This window comes from Muntiacus reevesi, chromosome 8 (assembly GCF_963930625.1).
Source record: "Muntiacus reevesi chromosome 8, mMunRee1.1, whole genome shotgun sequence".
NCBI classification, from domain to species: domain Eukaryota; kingdom Metazoa; phylum Chordata; class Mammalia; order Artiodactyla; family Cervidae; genus Muntiacus; species Muntiacus reevesi.
Window position 1 is genome coordinate 13,296,569 of NC_089256.1, and position 17,888 is coordinate 13,314,456.

At 39.6% G+C, this 17,888-nt stretch overlaps 1 protein-coding gene across 6 annotated transcripts in view; it reads right to left on the minus strand.

Annotated features, from left to right (window-relative positions):
• Positions 1-17,888, minus strand: part of PPP2R3A (protein phosphatase 2 regulatory subunit B''alpha) — a 216,327-nt gene that overhangs the window by 109,578 nt on the left and 88,861 nt on the right. For all 6 annotated transcript variants that reach the window (XM_065943234.1, XM_065943229.1, XM_065943232.1 and 3 more), the window contains one exon: positions 10,699-10,801. In XM_065943234.1, the coding sequence (XP_065799306.1) occupies positions 10,699-10,801 (103 nt within the window). The remainder of the gene's footprint in view (positions 1-10,698; positions 10,802-17,888) is intronic.

Genomic DNA, 17,888 nt, shown 5'->3' on the forward strand with positions numbered 1-17,888 from the left:
TCCTCTCCTTTCACTTTTAACCTGTTTGTGTCTTTATGTTTCTTTCAGGGTCTTGGTTTTTTGTCTAATCTTTGGGTCTTGGTTTTTTTGTCTAATATTATTTTAGGTCTTGGTATTTCTGTCTAACATTTGCCTTTGAGGGATATGCACACCACTTATAGGTGACTACTGATATGGTTAGCTTTAACTCTCTTATCCCATCCAGCCTTTGTTCCTTTTTTCCCTTCCATTTCTGCCTCCATTTGGGTTAACTGAGTGTGCTTTATAATTCTTTTATTTCCTTTTTTGGCTTATTAGCTATAACTATAGCTATAGCTCTGTTATTTCAGAGGTATGTCTGACATATATCTTTAACTTAGTATAATCTACTTGCAAGAAATGTTAAACAACTTCATGGATTATATGTAAACCATAACAATATACTTCTGTTTCTCTTCTCCTAATCTTTATGCTATTGCTGTTAAATTGTACTTAAACATATGTTAGAAATAACATAATGCAGTGTTGATAGCTTCATTTAAAGAGTTAATTTTCTTCTAAAGAGATGTGAATAATAAAAAATCACATATATGTAGTTACTACTTCTGGAGCTCATTCCTTTGTGTAGATTTGTATTTCCATCTGCTATTATTTTCTTCCTTGCATAAATGACTTTTTAAAAAAACAAACAAAAAACAAACAAATGAAACACATCTCTTGTAATGCACTCCTGCTGGTGATGAATTCTTTGAGCTTTTTTATGTCCAAAAATAAAAATCTTTAGTTCACCTTCATTTTCGAAAGATATTTTCATTGGGTATAGTATTCAAGGTTGACTGTTCTTTTCTTTCAGTGCTTTAGAAATGTTGCTCCTCTGTCTTCTGGCTTGGACTTTTCCAACATGAAATCCACTGTCATCTTTATCTTTGTTTCACTCTATGAAATGTGACTATTTTCTCTGGCTACTTTTCAAACTTTGTATTATTGATTTTGAGCTACTTTATTGTGATGTGCCATAGCTCAGTTGGTAAAGAATCTGCCTGCAATGCAGGAGATACCAGTTCAATTCCTGGGTCGGGAATATCGGCTGGAAAACGGATAGGCTACCCACTCCAGTATTCTTGGGCTTCCCTTGTGGCTCAGTTTGTAAAGAATCTCCTGCATTGGCGGGAGGCCTGGGTTTGATCCCTGGGTTGGGAAGATCACCTGGAGAAGGGAAAGGCTACCCACTCCAGTATTCTGGCCTGGAGAATTCCATGGACTACAGTCCATGGGGTAGCAAAGAGTTGGACATGACTGAGTGACTTTTACTTTCACTGGTATAATTTTGTGTTTCTTGAGCTTTGGGCTTATTGAGCATCTTAGGTTTGTGGGTTTATAGTTTTTATCAGGTACAGAAAGGTCTGGGTCATTATCTCTTCAAATAATTTTTGGTCCCCCTGCAGTGTAATTTCAGCACTAACCATCCAGAGTTAGTGCAGATTTCACAGGTTAAGGACACAGTCCTAAACAAGACTCCTCTTACTTCAGACACCAGCCATAACTCTGGGGTTCCCAGGTCACCCACACTTCTGACTAACTGGTTATAAATTTGGGGGTTTCCATTATCCTCTGAGGTTCAACGACTTGCCCAAATGACAGAACTGGGTAAACACTATACACAGAACCGAGGAAAGTAGTATATTATGATTTATATTCTATTATAAAAGAATACAAATCAGGACAAGCCAAGTAAGAGATGCACAGGGCAAGGTCTGCGAAGCTTCTGTGGAGCTCTGTGGAGCTCTGTGTCCCTAAGACAAGTCACCCTTTCAGCACACCACTGAGTATCATTAACCAGTGCTTCAGTGTCCAGAGTTTTTAACTGGGTTTCATTATGTAGACATGATTAACTGAATCACTGGCCACATGATTGGATTCAATCTCCATGCTTCCTCCCTTTTGTGGAGATCAGGCTGATAATCTGATCTCAGGTTAACACCTGGCTGAAAGCCTCAACCTCTATTCATGTGGTTGCCCTTCTAGCATGGCAGGCTCTCATCCTAGAACTATACTGGGGCTCATGATGAGTCACCTCATTAGTATAAATGCAGGCATGGTCCCAGGAGCCGACCATGAAGAACACAGACACTTATCATTCAGGAAATTCCAAGGCTTTAGAAGCTCTGTCCCAGGAACCTTGGGCTAAGACCTGACAAATTCTTTATTTTACAGCATCCTCTCTTCCATTTATGTTAGGTTGCTTGAAGCCAGGTCCCACAGCTCCCTGATGCTCTTTTCATTTTCCTTTAATTCTTTTTTATGTCTCTGTGTCTCATTTTGGGTAGTTTATATTCTATGTCTTCGAGTTCACTATTCATTTCGTTTGCAATGTTTAATCTGCTGTCAACCCATTCTGGTATATCTTTCACCCCAGACACCTTAGTTTTCATCTCTATAAGGTCATTTTGGGTCTTTAAAAAAGTGTTCAGTTTTGATATTTATTTTAACATACTTATCTGCTAATTTTAAAATCTATGTCAGTTCAGAGTCAGTTTCAATTGATTGATTTTTCTCCTAATCATCAATTGTATTCTTCTGTTTCCTGGCATGCCTGATGACGCCAGTCATTATGAATTTTGTCTTTTTGAGTGTTGGATATTTTTATATTCTTATTCTCCACTTCTGAATAGAACATATTTTATATTCTGGGATGCTGTTAAGTCACTTTGAAAAACCTTTCATCCTTCTAGACTGTGCTTTCCTGATCTGTTAGACAGGACCCAGCACTGTCTATTCTGGGGCTAATTATTCTCCCCCACTACTGAGGCAGGTGGCTCAGAGGATAAAGTGTCTGCCCACAATGTGGCAGACCTGGGTTTGATTCCTGAGTCAGGAAGATCCCCTGGAGAAGGAAATGGCAACCCACTCTGATACTCTTGCTTGGATAATCCCGTGGATGGAGAAGCCTGGTAGGCTACTGTCCATGTGGTGGTAAAGAGTCAGACATGACTGAGCGACTTCACTTTCACTACTGGGCAAGAGGGATCTGCCAATACAGGAGACACAGGTACGATCCCTGGGTTGGGAAGATCTCCTGGAGAAGGAAATGGCAACCCACTCTAGTATTCTTGCCTGGGAAGTCCCATGAACAGAGGAATCTGGTGGGCTACCGTTCATGGGGTTGCAAAATAGTCAGTCTCAACTTAGTGACTAAATAACAACTGAGGCAAGACTCCTATGACTACTCAAAGTGCTGTGTCTATGAAGTTTTCCAGCCTGGTTGGTGGGGTCAGATACTATTCTTGGCTCTGTGTGACCCACAGGTATTGTCTCAGTTTTGGTTGCAGACAGTCAGAAATGACTGAGCAACTTTCACTTCACTTCTTCACCTTTGGTTACTATCCTCATATATATCTGCTGGATACTCATGGAGGAGTTCTGAAGATATCTGGAGTTTCTCTCTGTGTACGTCTTTCCTCTTTGGTGCTCTGCCTTGAGAATTCTAGCTACTTTTTCTTCCAGATTCTCAACTCTCCTAAACTCAGGGAGTTCGTTGAACTCCGCTTAGGGTACCCATCAATACACTGTGGCTTCGAAACTCTCTCAAGGAAGTTATAAGGCTAATCTTATTTGTTTTCTGTTTCTCAGGAATCACTCTTATCTTTTGTTGCCAGATGTCTGGCATGTTGAAAACCACTGTTTTGTATTTCTTGCCTGATGTTTTTTGTTGTTTCAAGTGGCAAGGCAAATCCAGTCCCAGTTCCTCCATTTTGGTAATAAACAGAAGATCTGTTGATTTTGTATGTTAATTTTATTTCCTACTATTTTACTGAATTCTTTTACTGTTTGAGTTTTATCACTGATTCTCTTGAATTTCCAGGTTTACTGTCAAGCCATCTATGAATAGATACTTCTTCAACTATTCTTTTTTTAAAAAAAAATTTTTGTATTGAAGTAGGGCTTCAGCTCAGTTGGTAAAGAATCTGCCTGCAATGCAGGAGACCTAGGATCGATCCCTGGGTTGGGAAGATCCCCTGGAGAAGGGAAAGGCTACCTACTCCAGTATTCTGGCCTGGAGAATTCCATGGACTGTATAGTCTATGGGGTTGCAAAGAGTCGGACACGACTGAGCAACTTTCACTTACTATAGCCAATTAACAATGTCTTCAACCATTTTTATGCCTCTAATTGTTTTCTCTTGTATAATTACTCTAGTACAATGTTGAACAGTACTGGAGACAGTGGCATCCCTGCCCTGTTTCTGGTTTTAATAGAGAGGCCTTTAATATTTCCTTATCAAATAACACACTGGCTTTAGCATTAGGTATATACATTGTAACAAAGTTAAGGAACTGTCTCAAATACCTACTTTCTAGAGCAGTTTTTTTTTGGCTGTGCCATATGACATGTGGGATCTTATCAACAGTTCCCCAACCAGGTATTGAACCTGTGACCTCTGCAGTGGAAGCATGGAGCCTTAACTATTGGACTGCCAGGGAAGTCCCTTGGGCATTTCTATGAATGGTAGTTAAAATTTTGTCCAAAGTTATTTCAGCATCTGTTGAGACAATCATGATTTTTCTCTTAGATACAATGTGATATTAATAAAGATCTTAATTTTGAACCAATTTTGACTTCCTGGAATAAATCTCACCAGGTATGTGCATCTGCTTGGTAATATTTTGTTACTTTTTATCATTAATCATGAATTAGGTTCATTTGCAGTTTTCTTTTTTGTACTGTCTTTACTTGGTTTATGTATCAGTTTAATAGTTATTTCATAGAAAGAGCTATGGAGTTTTTCTTCCTTTTCAATTCTCTGGAATAATTTACTGAGCATTAGGACTCTCTGCTATAAAACCCTCAAAGAGCAGAGAGTCCTAATGTCTAATGTTCCTCCATGTCATTTCTTACTTTGTGTATTAGTGCTTCTCTCCTTTTTCTTGATGAAATTAGCTAATTGTTGGTCTATTTTGTTAATGTTTTCCCCATAGCAAGATTTCAATTTACTAAAAATGCTACTGTTTTTAAAATTCTCTGTCTCTTTAGGTTTTGATCATTATTGGAGGTGAGTGATGGGTATATGGAGGTTCATAGATCACTCTGAATTTGTAGATGCTCAAAATTCTCCATAATAAAAATTTAAAAATTATATATACATATGGTATAAAATCAAGCAGTATATAAAAACTTATGTTGGAAAGCACCATTCTACCAACCTACCCTATCCATGGACCTTTAGCCCTATTTCTTTTGAATCACTTATGTTTTTATTTCTTTTGCTGCTTACCTCTATAATTAAACATAAATTTAAAATAAACATAAATTATTTAAGTATAATGAAATACTATGTTACAATTACTTTTCTTTATAGCTTTATCAACTTTAGACAATACTTATGATTCTCTGCTAGGGAAGATGAGGATTAGCTCATTTATACTGGCCCACTTTACTCCCCTTTACCCAGTACTTGTGGTTATGATTTTTAGTTTTTGTATTGGTTATCTCTGTAATTGAGAAATAATCTACTTATATGTTTAATTTTCACCGTTTCATCTTAGTGCCTTAAGTTCTATTTACAGGATGATGACAATAGCACTTCTACCTTTGTTTTCTCTTTTTCTCCTTCACATTTTGGCCGTATTTTGACTTACATTGTTCAGGTTGCTTAAATACTGTTCTGCAACTATAATAAAATTTTCTTCAGTTTATTCATAAGATGACTTTAGGTGTTATACACTAAAATATTTTACAACATTTTGACTCTAAATACTGTTGAATGTCAGTTAAGCAGCATTACCAGGAATGCACATCATTTCTTACTGGTCCAATATCATGTCCCTTGGGCATTCAAAGGAGAATATTCCAGGCACTGAAGTTAAATGAACTTTGTTTTTTTCTTTTTTTAAGATGAGGCATCCTAAAGGAAATCAGTCCTGAATATTTATTGGAAGGACCGATGCTGAAGCTGAAACTCCAATACTTTGGCTACCTGATGTGAAAAGCTGACTCATTCATTGGAAAAGACCCTGATGCTGGAAAAGACTGAAGGCGGGAGGAGAAGGGGACAACAGAGGATAAGATGGTTGGATGGCATCACCGACTCAACGGACATGAGTTTGAATAAACTCTGGGAGTTGGTGATGGACAGGGAGGCCTAGCATGCTGTAGTCCATGGGGTCGCAGAGTCAGACACAACTGAGCGACTAAACTGAACTGAAGGTGAGGCTTTATTGGGGTCCCGTGAACTTCCTTTTCTTACTTTCCATCAGTTGTTTATAATCCTGTCATAGTTTACATCATGTTTATACATGACTTCAGAGTTTTTTCATTTTTTTTTAGAGTTTCTAATTGCCTTTCTTCAGCTTGTTGACACATAATGCTGCATTTTCATCATACTCTCCGGTTCCCCTGTTCTTAAATATAAAAACTATTGCATGGACTCACTCCTCCCCTCCTAGCTCCTTCCCAGAGAAATCCCCTATCTTTTCTATTCTACAGTGGCTGCTCTTTAGTTGCCAACCTGGGACGTTATTTCACTGATTCTCTGAAGTGAATCCACTGTTTCCTGGATCTCATGCATTTCTTCTTCTTGGTTTATTTAATTTGCTATAGTATATATTCAAGTAACTCTCCAAGAAAACAGGAGATAAACTTTCTGAGTTTGTAAATGTCTTTATTCTAAACTCATATCTGATCTACAGTTTGGCAGGATATAGAAATCTGAGTTCAAATTCATTTCCCCAGAGTTGCCAATGAGAATGTAATACCACCCCAATTCTTATTCCTATTAGGGTAACCTGGTTTTTCTCTCTGGAGGATTTTAGTGGCTTTCTATAATTTCAAGAGGACTTGTTTATGTATGTCTTTTTTAAATTCACTGTGTTTGTCACTCAGAGGCTCCTTTCAACCAAAAGACTTATATTCTGAATATTCTGGTTCTGTGGGCAGTGACTGGAGGGAATGTGAGAGCTGGGTTGGAGGGTCATATTCTGTTTTTGATCAAGTGATGGCCACACAGGCATGATGTGTTTCCCCAAGAAAGTAAACAGGAATCTGAAGGAGTTTCCCACTGGGTTTCTGCTCTTTGGACATATCCTATCACTCCTGTCTTTCCAATTCTCTCCATCTTGTATTATTTATTTGATGATTCTGTATTACTTCTTTGATGATTTCCTTCTTTTCATTTTCCCCCTTCTTTCTCCCCTAGATTCCAATTAGTGAGATGCTGAAATTCTTGAATTGGTCCTTTATGTCATCACTTCTGACTCTCTCTCTCTCTCTAACATGTGTACATTTGCGTGCCCCAGAGACATCCTTAACTTTATTGCTAGGCCTTACGCTGAAATTTAAATTTTGGCACTTCCACTTTAAAATTTGCATAGCTCTTTCTTGTGTCAGCTCTATTCTTGTCTTATATAATCTCTGTGAATATAGTAATTATTTTTTAAAAAAAGACTTTTTAAGAACAGTTTTAGCCTTACAGAAAAGTTGAGAAGATAGTTTCAAGTTCCCGTATATCTGCACCCAGGTCTCTAATTATTAACATCTTACATTAGCATTTGTTATAATTAATAACCCAATATTGATGCACTGCTATTACTGTTATTCAAGGCTATACTTAATTCACATTTCCTTCAGTCAGTTCAGTTCAGTCGCTCAGTCCTGTCTGACTCTGTGCGACCCCATGAATTGCAGCACGCCAGGCCTCCCTGTCCATCACCAACTCCCGGAGTTTACCCAAACTCAGGTCCATCGAGTCGGGGATGCCATCCAGCCATCCCATCTTCTGTCGTCCCCTTCTCCTCCTGCCCCCAGTCCCTCCCAGCATCACGGTCTTTTCCAATGAGTCAACTCTTCACATCAGGTGGCCAAAGTATTGGAGTTTCAGCTTCAGTTCTTCCAATGAACACCCAGGACTGATCTCCTTTAGGATGGACTGGTTGGATCTCCTTGCAGTCCAAGGGACTCTCAAGAGTCTTCTCCAACACCACAGTTCAAAAGCATCAATTTTTTGGCACTCAGCTTTCTTCACAGTCCAACTCTCACATCCATACATGACCACTGGAAAAACCATAGCCTTGACCAAACGGACCTTTGTTGGCCAAGTAATGTCTCTGCTTTTTAATATGCTGTCTAGGTTGGTCATAACTTTCCTTCCAAGGAGTAAGTGTCTTTTAATTTCATGGCTGCAGTCACCATCTGCAGTGATTTTGGAGCCCAAAAAAATGAAGTCTGACACTGTTTCCACTGTCTCCCCATCCATTTCCCATGAGGTGATGGGACCAGATGCCATGATCTTAGTTTTCTGAATGTTGAGCTTTAAGCCAACTTTTTCACTCTCCTCTTTCACTTTCATTAGTTGCTACCTAATGTCTTTTCTTCTGTTCTAGCATCTCATATCACATTTAATTGTTCCTCCTTAAGCTCCTTTTGGCTCAGACAGTTTTTCAGACTTCCCTTGTTTCTGAAGACCTTGATAATTTTGACAAGTACTGGCCAGACACTATCTAGGATGTTCCTCTACTGAAATTTGTCTTAACATGCTCCAAGTGCAGTCTGGCTGCACTTTATATTTGGGAACCAGGTAAGCAGTCAAATGGTCAACTGCTCTGTACCCCAGCCTTCAGTGATTCCCCATTCTTAATACTTCACATCAGCTCTGACAACTCTGAGTTCATAGCCTCCTTGGGAGATCCTAATGAGCAGAGAGGAATAGAGTAGCTCACTTCTCCACTGCAGTCCATACATAGCCCCTTGCTCTGGGCTGTGGTCTCCTTTGTTTGCTTCCACTTTCTATCTTCAAGAAATACTAGATCTCCTGTACACTGATTTTTTTCCTCCTCTCTTCCGCTCTGACATTCCACTCATTTTCATTGGTTTATTCCTTTTAACATATCAATATTTATCTTCAGAGGAGTTTGGAAAAGAATGAGAGGGGTAGCAGTCTGTCGTCTTTTATGAGCAGACTCCACATATCCACTTTTTAAATAAAAATAAAACTTCTTATATTTAAGGGAAGGGAAGTAAAAATGTCCACTAATTTTGTTGTTTGTTCATAATTCTCTTGGCATAACTTAGTTTATATTCCTGTCAAAGCTTTTATTAAAGCTTCTGATAAAACTCAGTCAGGGTAGTCCCCACAGGAAAAAGAAATCTCCCATATGAATCCTTGATGAAGCAACTAAGTGAAGAGATGTGGGTAAGGGAACAAACAATGGAATGGAAGGTGCCAGGGATAAGCAACAGAAAGGTACTGTTACAATCCCTAGGGCCAAGGGACCAGGGAGGAACAGACCAACAGGAGCCCAGGAAGCACCTCAAAAGCTGAATTATAGAGAAACATACAGTTACTATGCTGAAGCAAACAGCTGGGAAGACATGCTAACTTCTTTCTTCTCTGCCCTCCCACCTCCTGGCAGTGTGAGCCACTGGCCAGACCAACCTGAAGCTAGTCAGCAAACGGAGTAAAAAAGATGCAGTTTATAGGAGACAGACTAGGGCGGGGAATGGATGGAGTGGGTGAGGGTGGGGGGTGGCTGAAGAATTCACAGAAAACATAAATAGGAAAGCATAAAATTTGGTTTTATACATGATGGTCTAGACTAAATGTGAAAAACTTAACAATCTTCATTCCCATGAATATTTTTTAAAGGGGAACAAAAATATATCGTAGAAGAGTTTAATAATCAAAGCTATCATGCAGATTAAAATAAGCTCAAAACTCCGGCACATAAAATAAATTACATCCAAACTTCATTTTCTGAACATGCAAACTGTTCCCACAATTACAATCTGTCACACAGCATTAGAAGTTAGGATAGTGGTTCCCCTATGGGGGCAGGGACTGGGAGGGAGCATGAAGAGTTTGGGGGTGCTGGTAATGTTTGGTTTCTTCATCTGGGTGCTAGTTATACAGAAGTGCTCACATTGTGAAAATTAACTGATGCATCATGATTAGTGTGTTTTTATGTGTGTGTATGTTGCAATTCAAAAATCTAAAAGAAAAAAAAAGATGGTAGCCACAAATACAACCTAAAAAAACCTAAAGTATGTCCATGTATCTTTCTGCCCTTTTTCAGGCATCCTCACTAACAGTCAACAAGGATTTACTAGAACAACTCAAAAAATGATACGCATTCAACAGAAATGAAAGGCAGATCTCAGCTTCAAGGAATTTGTGAACTACTTAGGAAAATGTAATATTTAGATATGGAATACATTAACAAGCAATGTATCAAGCTATGAAGAATGCTGTAATAAAAACAGATTCGATATTGGCATGCAACTGATTCTCATCAGAAGGCCTGGATATAAATATTCCCCCACTGGGCTCTTTCTGTTGGAGATCTCTTTCTCTTTAACCTTAATGAAGGTCAACTTGATTAGCCAGGCCAAATGCCTGATTTCAGGAGGTGCTTCTGTGATGGCTGTGGGTGGGCAAAGGGGGAGCCTAAGTAAGGCCTCTCTCTTCTGCTTCAGTGGGAGTAGCCCTGTTTCATCTGGGCTATAATATATATACTATTATCTGTTTTACACTATCTGTTTATACTATTATCTGTATCAACTTTTACTTAACAAAAGGATTTTGCTGCTAAAATAAGCTTGGAAACCACTTGTCTAGAAATCTAATCTCTAAATTTGTATATCTCAATTGACATATCTTACAGTTGAAAAAATTTTAAAAGCCTCTGAAACTCTAAAAATAAACCCATTTTAAAAGGAAATGAAAATTACCTGAAGTAAAGGAATAAAATCATCTTGTTCTAGAGAGCTGCAGCTGGGCTTTGCAAGAAGACAGATAAACTTAGAGGCATCATCATGATGGTTACTCAGCAACCTAGAAAAGAAATGACTGCTTAGGAAGATTGGCTACTGTGAACAGTGACCACAACATCAATAGTTGGGAATTTCAGCCTGGTCTGAAGGTCATTTAGGTCAAGAATCAAGTGCTCTCTTTTCAATGATTAAAAAAAAAAAAAGGAAAAATTTCCATGCTGCTGATGTTGTCCAAGGACGTTCTTAAAAGCTCAACAAGATGGTATATTATTTTTGTAGAATGCTTCTGAGACCACCAGGTCAACTGAACTAATGCAGGTAAAAATACACCTTAAGAATGTCCATTCAGATTAGCTCAGGGTATCTGGAACCAGAACTCTAGAGCTGCCCACAAGAAGGGAATGTATCTGATGGACCACCATGTACCACATAAGACATGAACTTCTGTTTGTCCAGGTTTGCAGACATTCAGGACCAATCTGAGTGGACTTTTGAAATGAGACTCTGAAGGACCAGGCTTAAGAAAAAAAATGAAGGCCCTATTAAATCTTAAAGCTCTAAGAATTCCTCATATCCAGCTAATTGCTGGACATTTCCATTTGGATGCTATACTCACATAGCAAAGTCAAAATAGTGAAAACCAAATTTAGAATCTTCTTCTCAAAGTCAGTTCTTTTCATGGATGTCTATTTTTGTTAATGGTGGTACAACTCCAAGTTATTTGGGCTTGAAAATTTGAAGTCATTTCAAACTTATTTCTCTTCCTTATTCTCCACATCCAATTAGTCTCCAAACTTTTTTGCTTTTCTTCCTTAATCATTTATTGAATGCTAATTGTGTGCCAGATACTGTGTCTGGCCTTGTGTATATTTGGAATACAAAGAAAATAAGACATGGTTTTGTGCCCTGTAAGGAGCTTACAGTCTAGTGAGAGAGATACACCAATAAGATCATACTCCTGGATAATCTTATTAGAGAAATAATAAATTCAGGGTGTCATGGAAGGACATGGGATGGCCAGTGAGATTCCCTGAAGAGTTGTGAAATGGAAAAGGGGCTGCTGTGGATCAAGAGGGCTGCACGTACAAATGCCTGGTATGAGAGTGCACAGGTTATCTGGGCAACTGCAAGCACTGGAGGTAGGAAGGGAAGGGGACATGAGCATTAGCATCAGATCCCGGAGGCCCTTTCACATTCAGGTCCAGGTCAAGTCCAGGTCAAGAAGCCTGGACTTCCGCCTACTCACAGAAAAATTTTAACTTGGACAGGGACATGATCAGATGTATTTATCATAAATACCAGGCAGAAGTTTGTCTAAGGGCGTGAGCAAGAATACTGGCAGCGTGAGACGAAGAGAAAGGGGCAAATACAGTTGAAAATGAAAGGGCGTGGTAGTTGATTGGTGTGGAGGGGTAGAAGTGGGCAAAGTCCATGATGACTTCCAGGTTTCCAGCCTGGACCACTAGGTGCTTGGAATATAGGATGGGAACACATTTTAAACAACCATTTCTTCCTTCCTGTTTCCAGTTTACCATTAAGTCCAGGGTCTTTTTATTTCATGCTGAGACTTTCAGAAGGGAAGAAGGTCAAAACAGGCTTCAGTGTCCATCCAACCTCACATCACAGATAATTCATCATTCTAAAACATTCTTTGATTATATCATTCCCTTTTCCAAAAATGTTCAACAGTTTTCTACCACTTATATGAGGAAATCTAGATATCTAAGTCTGGCATTTAAGGCCCTCTTTAACTAGGCTAGAGCCAGTATGCCTATCTCACTACTTTGCTAAACTGAAACATCCACTCTGGGCAGCTGGACTGACCCACTCTGCTCTGAGTGTGCCGTGGGCATTCTTGTCTCAGCGCCATTTCTCATGCTGTTTATCTCTCCTAGAAAACTACCTCTCCCAACTTTGCTTTCTGAATACTGGTTATTCTTTAAGGTCCAGCTAATAACTCACCTCTTTCAAAAAGCCTTCTCTGATCACTAAATCCCTTACTGATCTTTGTACTATATTTAGTTTATGTGTATTACATATGCCATTGTACCATGAATTTCCTTTTATTTCTCTGGCACCTAAAGGGCAGGCAAAGTTACAGCTCTTTTTTTTTTTTATCCTTTAGCACTAGAAACAGTGACTTTCATACAGAAGATTCTTAAAAAATGTTTGTGATCTGACCAACAGATATCCACTTAACTGATTCCATTTGTGATTATTAAAGTCATACTGCTGCTGCTGCTGCTGCTGCTAAGTCGCTTCAGTTGCGTTCGACTCTGTATGACCCCATAGACGGCAGCCCACCAGGCTTCCCCGTCCCTGGGATTCTCCAGGCAAGAACACTGGAGTGGGTTGCCATTTCCTTCTCCAATGCATGAAAGTGAAAAGTGAAAGTGAAGACGCTCAGTCGTGTCCGACTCCTAGCGACCTCATGGACTGCAGCCTACCAGGCTCCCCCGTCCATGGGATATTCCAGGCAAGGGTACTGGAGTGGGTTGCCATTGCCTTCTCCAATTAAAGTCATTGAACACTCTTTATTTTCCTTATCATTCTTCAGCATGCTTAAGGCTCCCAAAGTTAAATAAATACACGTTTCAGAAAGAGATCAGTGAAACAGGTGCTGATGGGACCCATCTCTTACAATTTGAAAACGAATGGGAGGATCACAACCGAAAAGGTCTTTGGAGAATAGTGTTTTCATGAAGAAAGGATAGCAGCACTATGTACAAACTGCACAGATATACCAGATGAGAGAGATTCTGAGAGGGTAAAGTTAAGTCAGGTATGGCATTTAGGTATTAGAAGCATACAACAGAAAGAAGAGATGAATTATGATGTTCAACCAGTGCTAGAGGCTGGTGAACTTCACACGGCAGGAAAAAAAGAGATAATAAAGTCACGAAAACTGGAGAAAGAAGGTAAACATAGCTATTCTAAACTATCTTCCAGAGCTCTTAAGATGAAATGTTGCTTTGTTAATCAAAAAATGATACCTTAACATGAAAAGGTAAGAGCAAGTAAAGCATATAAAAGTTGGAGCAATATTACCAACTCTGAGAGGAGCTTTGTCACAAAGTTGGTAATCTAGGAACTCAAAAAGAAATGCTGTGGAACAACCTCTTTCCCTTAAAAATGTCTTGACTGGAGCAGAAACAGTTGTCAAAGAATAGAGGAAATGGGCAGCAGAATAGGGAAGGGAGGGGGATCAGAGGCAGGGGAACAAAAGTCTGGTGAGGAGTTCATGCTCGAAACACTCAGAAGAGGGCTCAGAAACCTCCACCCCATGAGCACTGGGACAGGAGGAAAATTATTTACTGTTATGCTGTGACTTTTGTATTTGACTTTCCCCACAAGATTATATAAAGCCTATTATTGGGGTAAGTCAGCATGAATATGTATATACCAATATGTTTTACTTCTGTTATTTTTTTTGTATTTGAAAGTCTTAATATGCTAAAGTTGGACCCAGGTCACTAAGCAAAGGGTACAATTTGTAAAAAATTATAAACACATGTCTTCTTCAAGGTAAGTGTGGTAATTCAAACCAGCATGCTTAGTTGCTTCAGTTCAGCTCTGTTCAGTCGCTCAGTCGTGTCCAACTCTTTGCGACCCCATGAATCGCAGCACACCAGGCCTCCCTGTCCATCACCAACTCCCGGAGTTTACCCAAACTCATGTCCGTCGAGTCGGTGATGCCATCCAGCCATCTCATCCTCTGTCGTCCCCTTCTCCTCCTGCCCCCAATCCCTCCCAGCATCAGGGTCTTTTCCAACGAGTCAACTCTTCACATCAGGTGGCCAAAGTATTGGAGTTTCAGCTTCAGTTCTTCCAATGAACACCCAGGACTGATCTCCTTTAGGATGGACTGGTTGGATCTCCTTGCAGTCCAAGGGACTCTCAAGAGTCTTCTCCAACACCACAGTTCAAAAGCATCAATTTTTTGGCGTTCAGCTTTCTTCACAGTCCAACTCTCACATCCATACATGACCACTGGAAAAACCACAGCCTTGACCAAACGGACCTTTGTTGGCCAAGTAATGTCTCTGCTTTTTAATATGCTATCTAGGTTGGTCATAACTTTCCTTCCAAGGAGTAAGTGTCTTTTAATTTCATGGCTGCAATCACCATCTGCAGTGATTTTGGAGCCCCCAAAATAAAGTCTGACACTGTTTCCACTGTTTCCCCATATATTTGCCATGAAGTGTTGGGACCAGATGCCATGATCTTAGTTTTCTGAATGTTAAGCTTTAAGCCAACTTTTTCACTTTCCTCTTTCACTTTCATCATAGCCATACGTGGTGCTCCTTTCAAGCACCCTGGTTTTTAAAAGGCATTTCGAGCGCGCAAGAGAGGAGCTGCCACTAGAGGGCGCTCCAGTCATTATAGTATCTGGCCAGAAAATAGAAAAAAAAGACCTTACACTTATTTATTCATAGGATTTTTTTTTTTTTAAATGAAATAAAGACAGGGACAGTTGCTCATGCTATATATTTCATAAGCAGTTTTCTGCAGTAACGGAAAATGAGGACTTAATGCTTCATGTCTTTTCTCCCCCTTTGACTTTGCAGAAATCTCTTTCCCTTGGAGATAAAGTGAAAATGATTCATCTCAATAAAGAAATACAGCTGTTGTGGATGCTGCTGCTCTATCCACCAACACAAATGTCCACTTTATCTCAGTGACACAGAGTCTTAAGACCAAAAAATTTTGGCTATTACTATCCTTAACATTACAAAGTTAACTGTAGGTAAACAAATTGATTACTAGTTTTCTTCTGCCATAGTCAGCTTCAGGCTCACAAACACAGGGTCCTCGCATAGTGAAAATAACTTAGAATGCATAGTGAAAGTAACTTAGAATACAAGCTCTTCTGACTCTAATCATTTATAGAATGAACTACTTCCTTTTATTTATTTTTGAATTTCACAGATTGTTCAAACTTTTATCTGAAACAATCACAACTCACTCTTGCTGCTTTCCCAGATTGTTAGAGGGTTTTTGCCAACAATGCTGAATTCAGGGGCTGAAGATACCCTGACAAGAGCTGTGTAACAGCCCTATTCTTTCTACTCTTTGTTCACACTCCACCTGAGGCCTTTTTGGGGGCCTGGCACCTACCCAGGGGAGAGAAGGTAGCCAAAAGCCAGAATATGTATACATTTCAAGTTCTTCAATTCTGCTACTGTTATATGCTGATTTAAAATAACAACAATAGTAACTAACAACAGACAAGCAGACCACCCTGCTGAAGTCCTGGCTTTACTGGTGGGGAAAGGAGAGGGAATCCGAGGCCTTTGGCTCTATTTTTTTCCCTCTGGTTCTAGACGTCACAATAGCCAGAATGGCAAATACCATTTTTTGTTTTTTTTTTACTGGCTTACTCCTGCCTAATTAGTGCTTTTTGCTAATTCTGGACTCCAAGGAATTATTCTACTTTTATTACTGCTTAACCATACACTGAAAAAAAACCCCCATTTTTTAGACTTCTATCCAGTTGTGTCCTATTTGCAATAGGAAAGAGGGAATGGTGACCATGGCCCTGACTTCTGGAGGGTCATTCCACTAGTGTATAAGGAATGATTCTCCCATGGCCACTGCAATCCTTGGTATTTGAACAACTTAGAACTATTCCCTGTAACAAAATGATCAGAATTCACCTGGAAAACATGAAGCACTTATAACTTTTAGCTTCGGTGTGAACTGGTTGTCTCATTTCTCCTGATCACTTCGCTGTTGTTCAGTCACTTAGTCATATTCGACTCTTTGCGGCTCCAGGGACTGCAACACCCCAGGTTTCCCTGTCCTTCACCATCTCCCAGAGCTTGCTCAAACTCATGTCCATCGAGTTAGTGATGCCATACAACCATCTCATCCTCTGTCGTTCTCTTTTCCTCCTGCTTTCAGTCTTTCCCAGCATCAGGGTCTTTTCCAGTGAGTCAGTTCTTCACATCAGGTGGCCAAAATACTGGCATTTCAGCCTCAGCATCAGTCCTTCCAATGAATATTCAGGATTGATTTCCTTTAGGACTGACTGGTTTGATCTCCTTGCAGTCCAAGGACTCTCAAGAGTCTTCTCTAACACTACGGTTCAAAAACATCAATTCTTCAGCACTCAGCTTTCTTTATGGTCCAAACTCTCACATCCATACAACTATTGGAAATATCACAACTTTGACTAGACAGACCTTTGTTGGCAAAGTAACGTCTCTGCTTTTTAATATGCTCTCTAGGTTTGTCATAGCTTTTCTTCCAAGGAGCAAGCGTCTTTGAATTTCATGGCTGTAGTCAGCATCTGCAGTGATTTTGGAGCCCAAGAAAATAGTCTGTCACTGTTTCCATTGTTTCCCCATCTATCTGCCATGAAATCATGGGACTGGATGCCGTGATTTTTGTTTTTTGAATGTTCAGTTTTAAGCCAGCCTTTTCACTCTCCTCTTTCACTTTCATCAAGAGGCTCTTGAGTTCCTCTTCACTTTTTGTCATAAGGGTGGTGTCATCTGCATATCTGAAATATTGATGTTTCTCCTAAATCTTAATTTCAGCTTGTGCTTCATCCAACTCAGCATTTCCCAAGATGTACTCTGCATAAAAGTTAAATAAGCAGGGTGACAATGTGCAGTCTTGACATACTCCTTTCCCAGTTTGGAACCAGTCTGTTGTTCCATGTCAGGTTCTAACTGCTGTTTCTTGACCTGCATACAGATTTCTCAGGAGGTAGGTAAGGTGGTCTGGTATTCCCAGCTCTTTAAGAATTTTTCCACAGTTGGTTGTGATCCACAGTCAAAGGCTTTAGCACAGTCAATGAAGCAGATATTTTTCTGGAATTCTCTAGCTTTTTCTATAATTCAACAGATGTTGGCAATTTTATCTCTGGTTCCTCTGTCTTTTCTAAATCCAGCTTGAACATCTGGAAGTTCACAGTTCAAGTACTGTTGAAGCCTAGCTTGGAGAATTTTGAGCATTACTGTGCTAGCATGTGAAATGAATCCAATTGTGTGGCAGTTTGAAAATTCTTTGGCACTGCCTTTCTTTGGGATTGGAATGAAAACTGACCTTTTCCAGTCCTGTGGCCACTGCTGAGTTTTCCAAATTTGCTGGCATACTGAGTGCATCACTTTAACAGCATCATCTTTTAGGATTTGAAATAG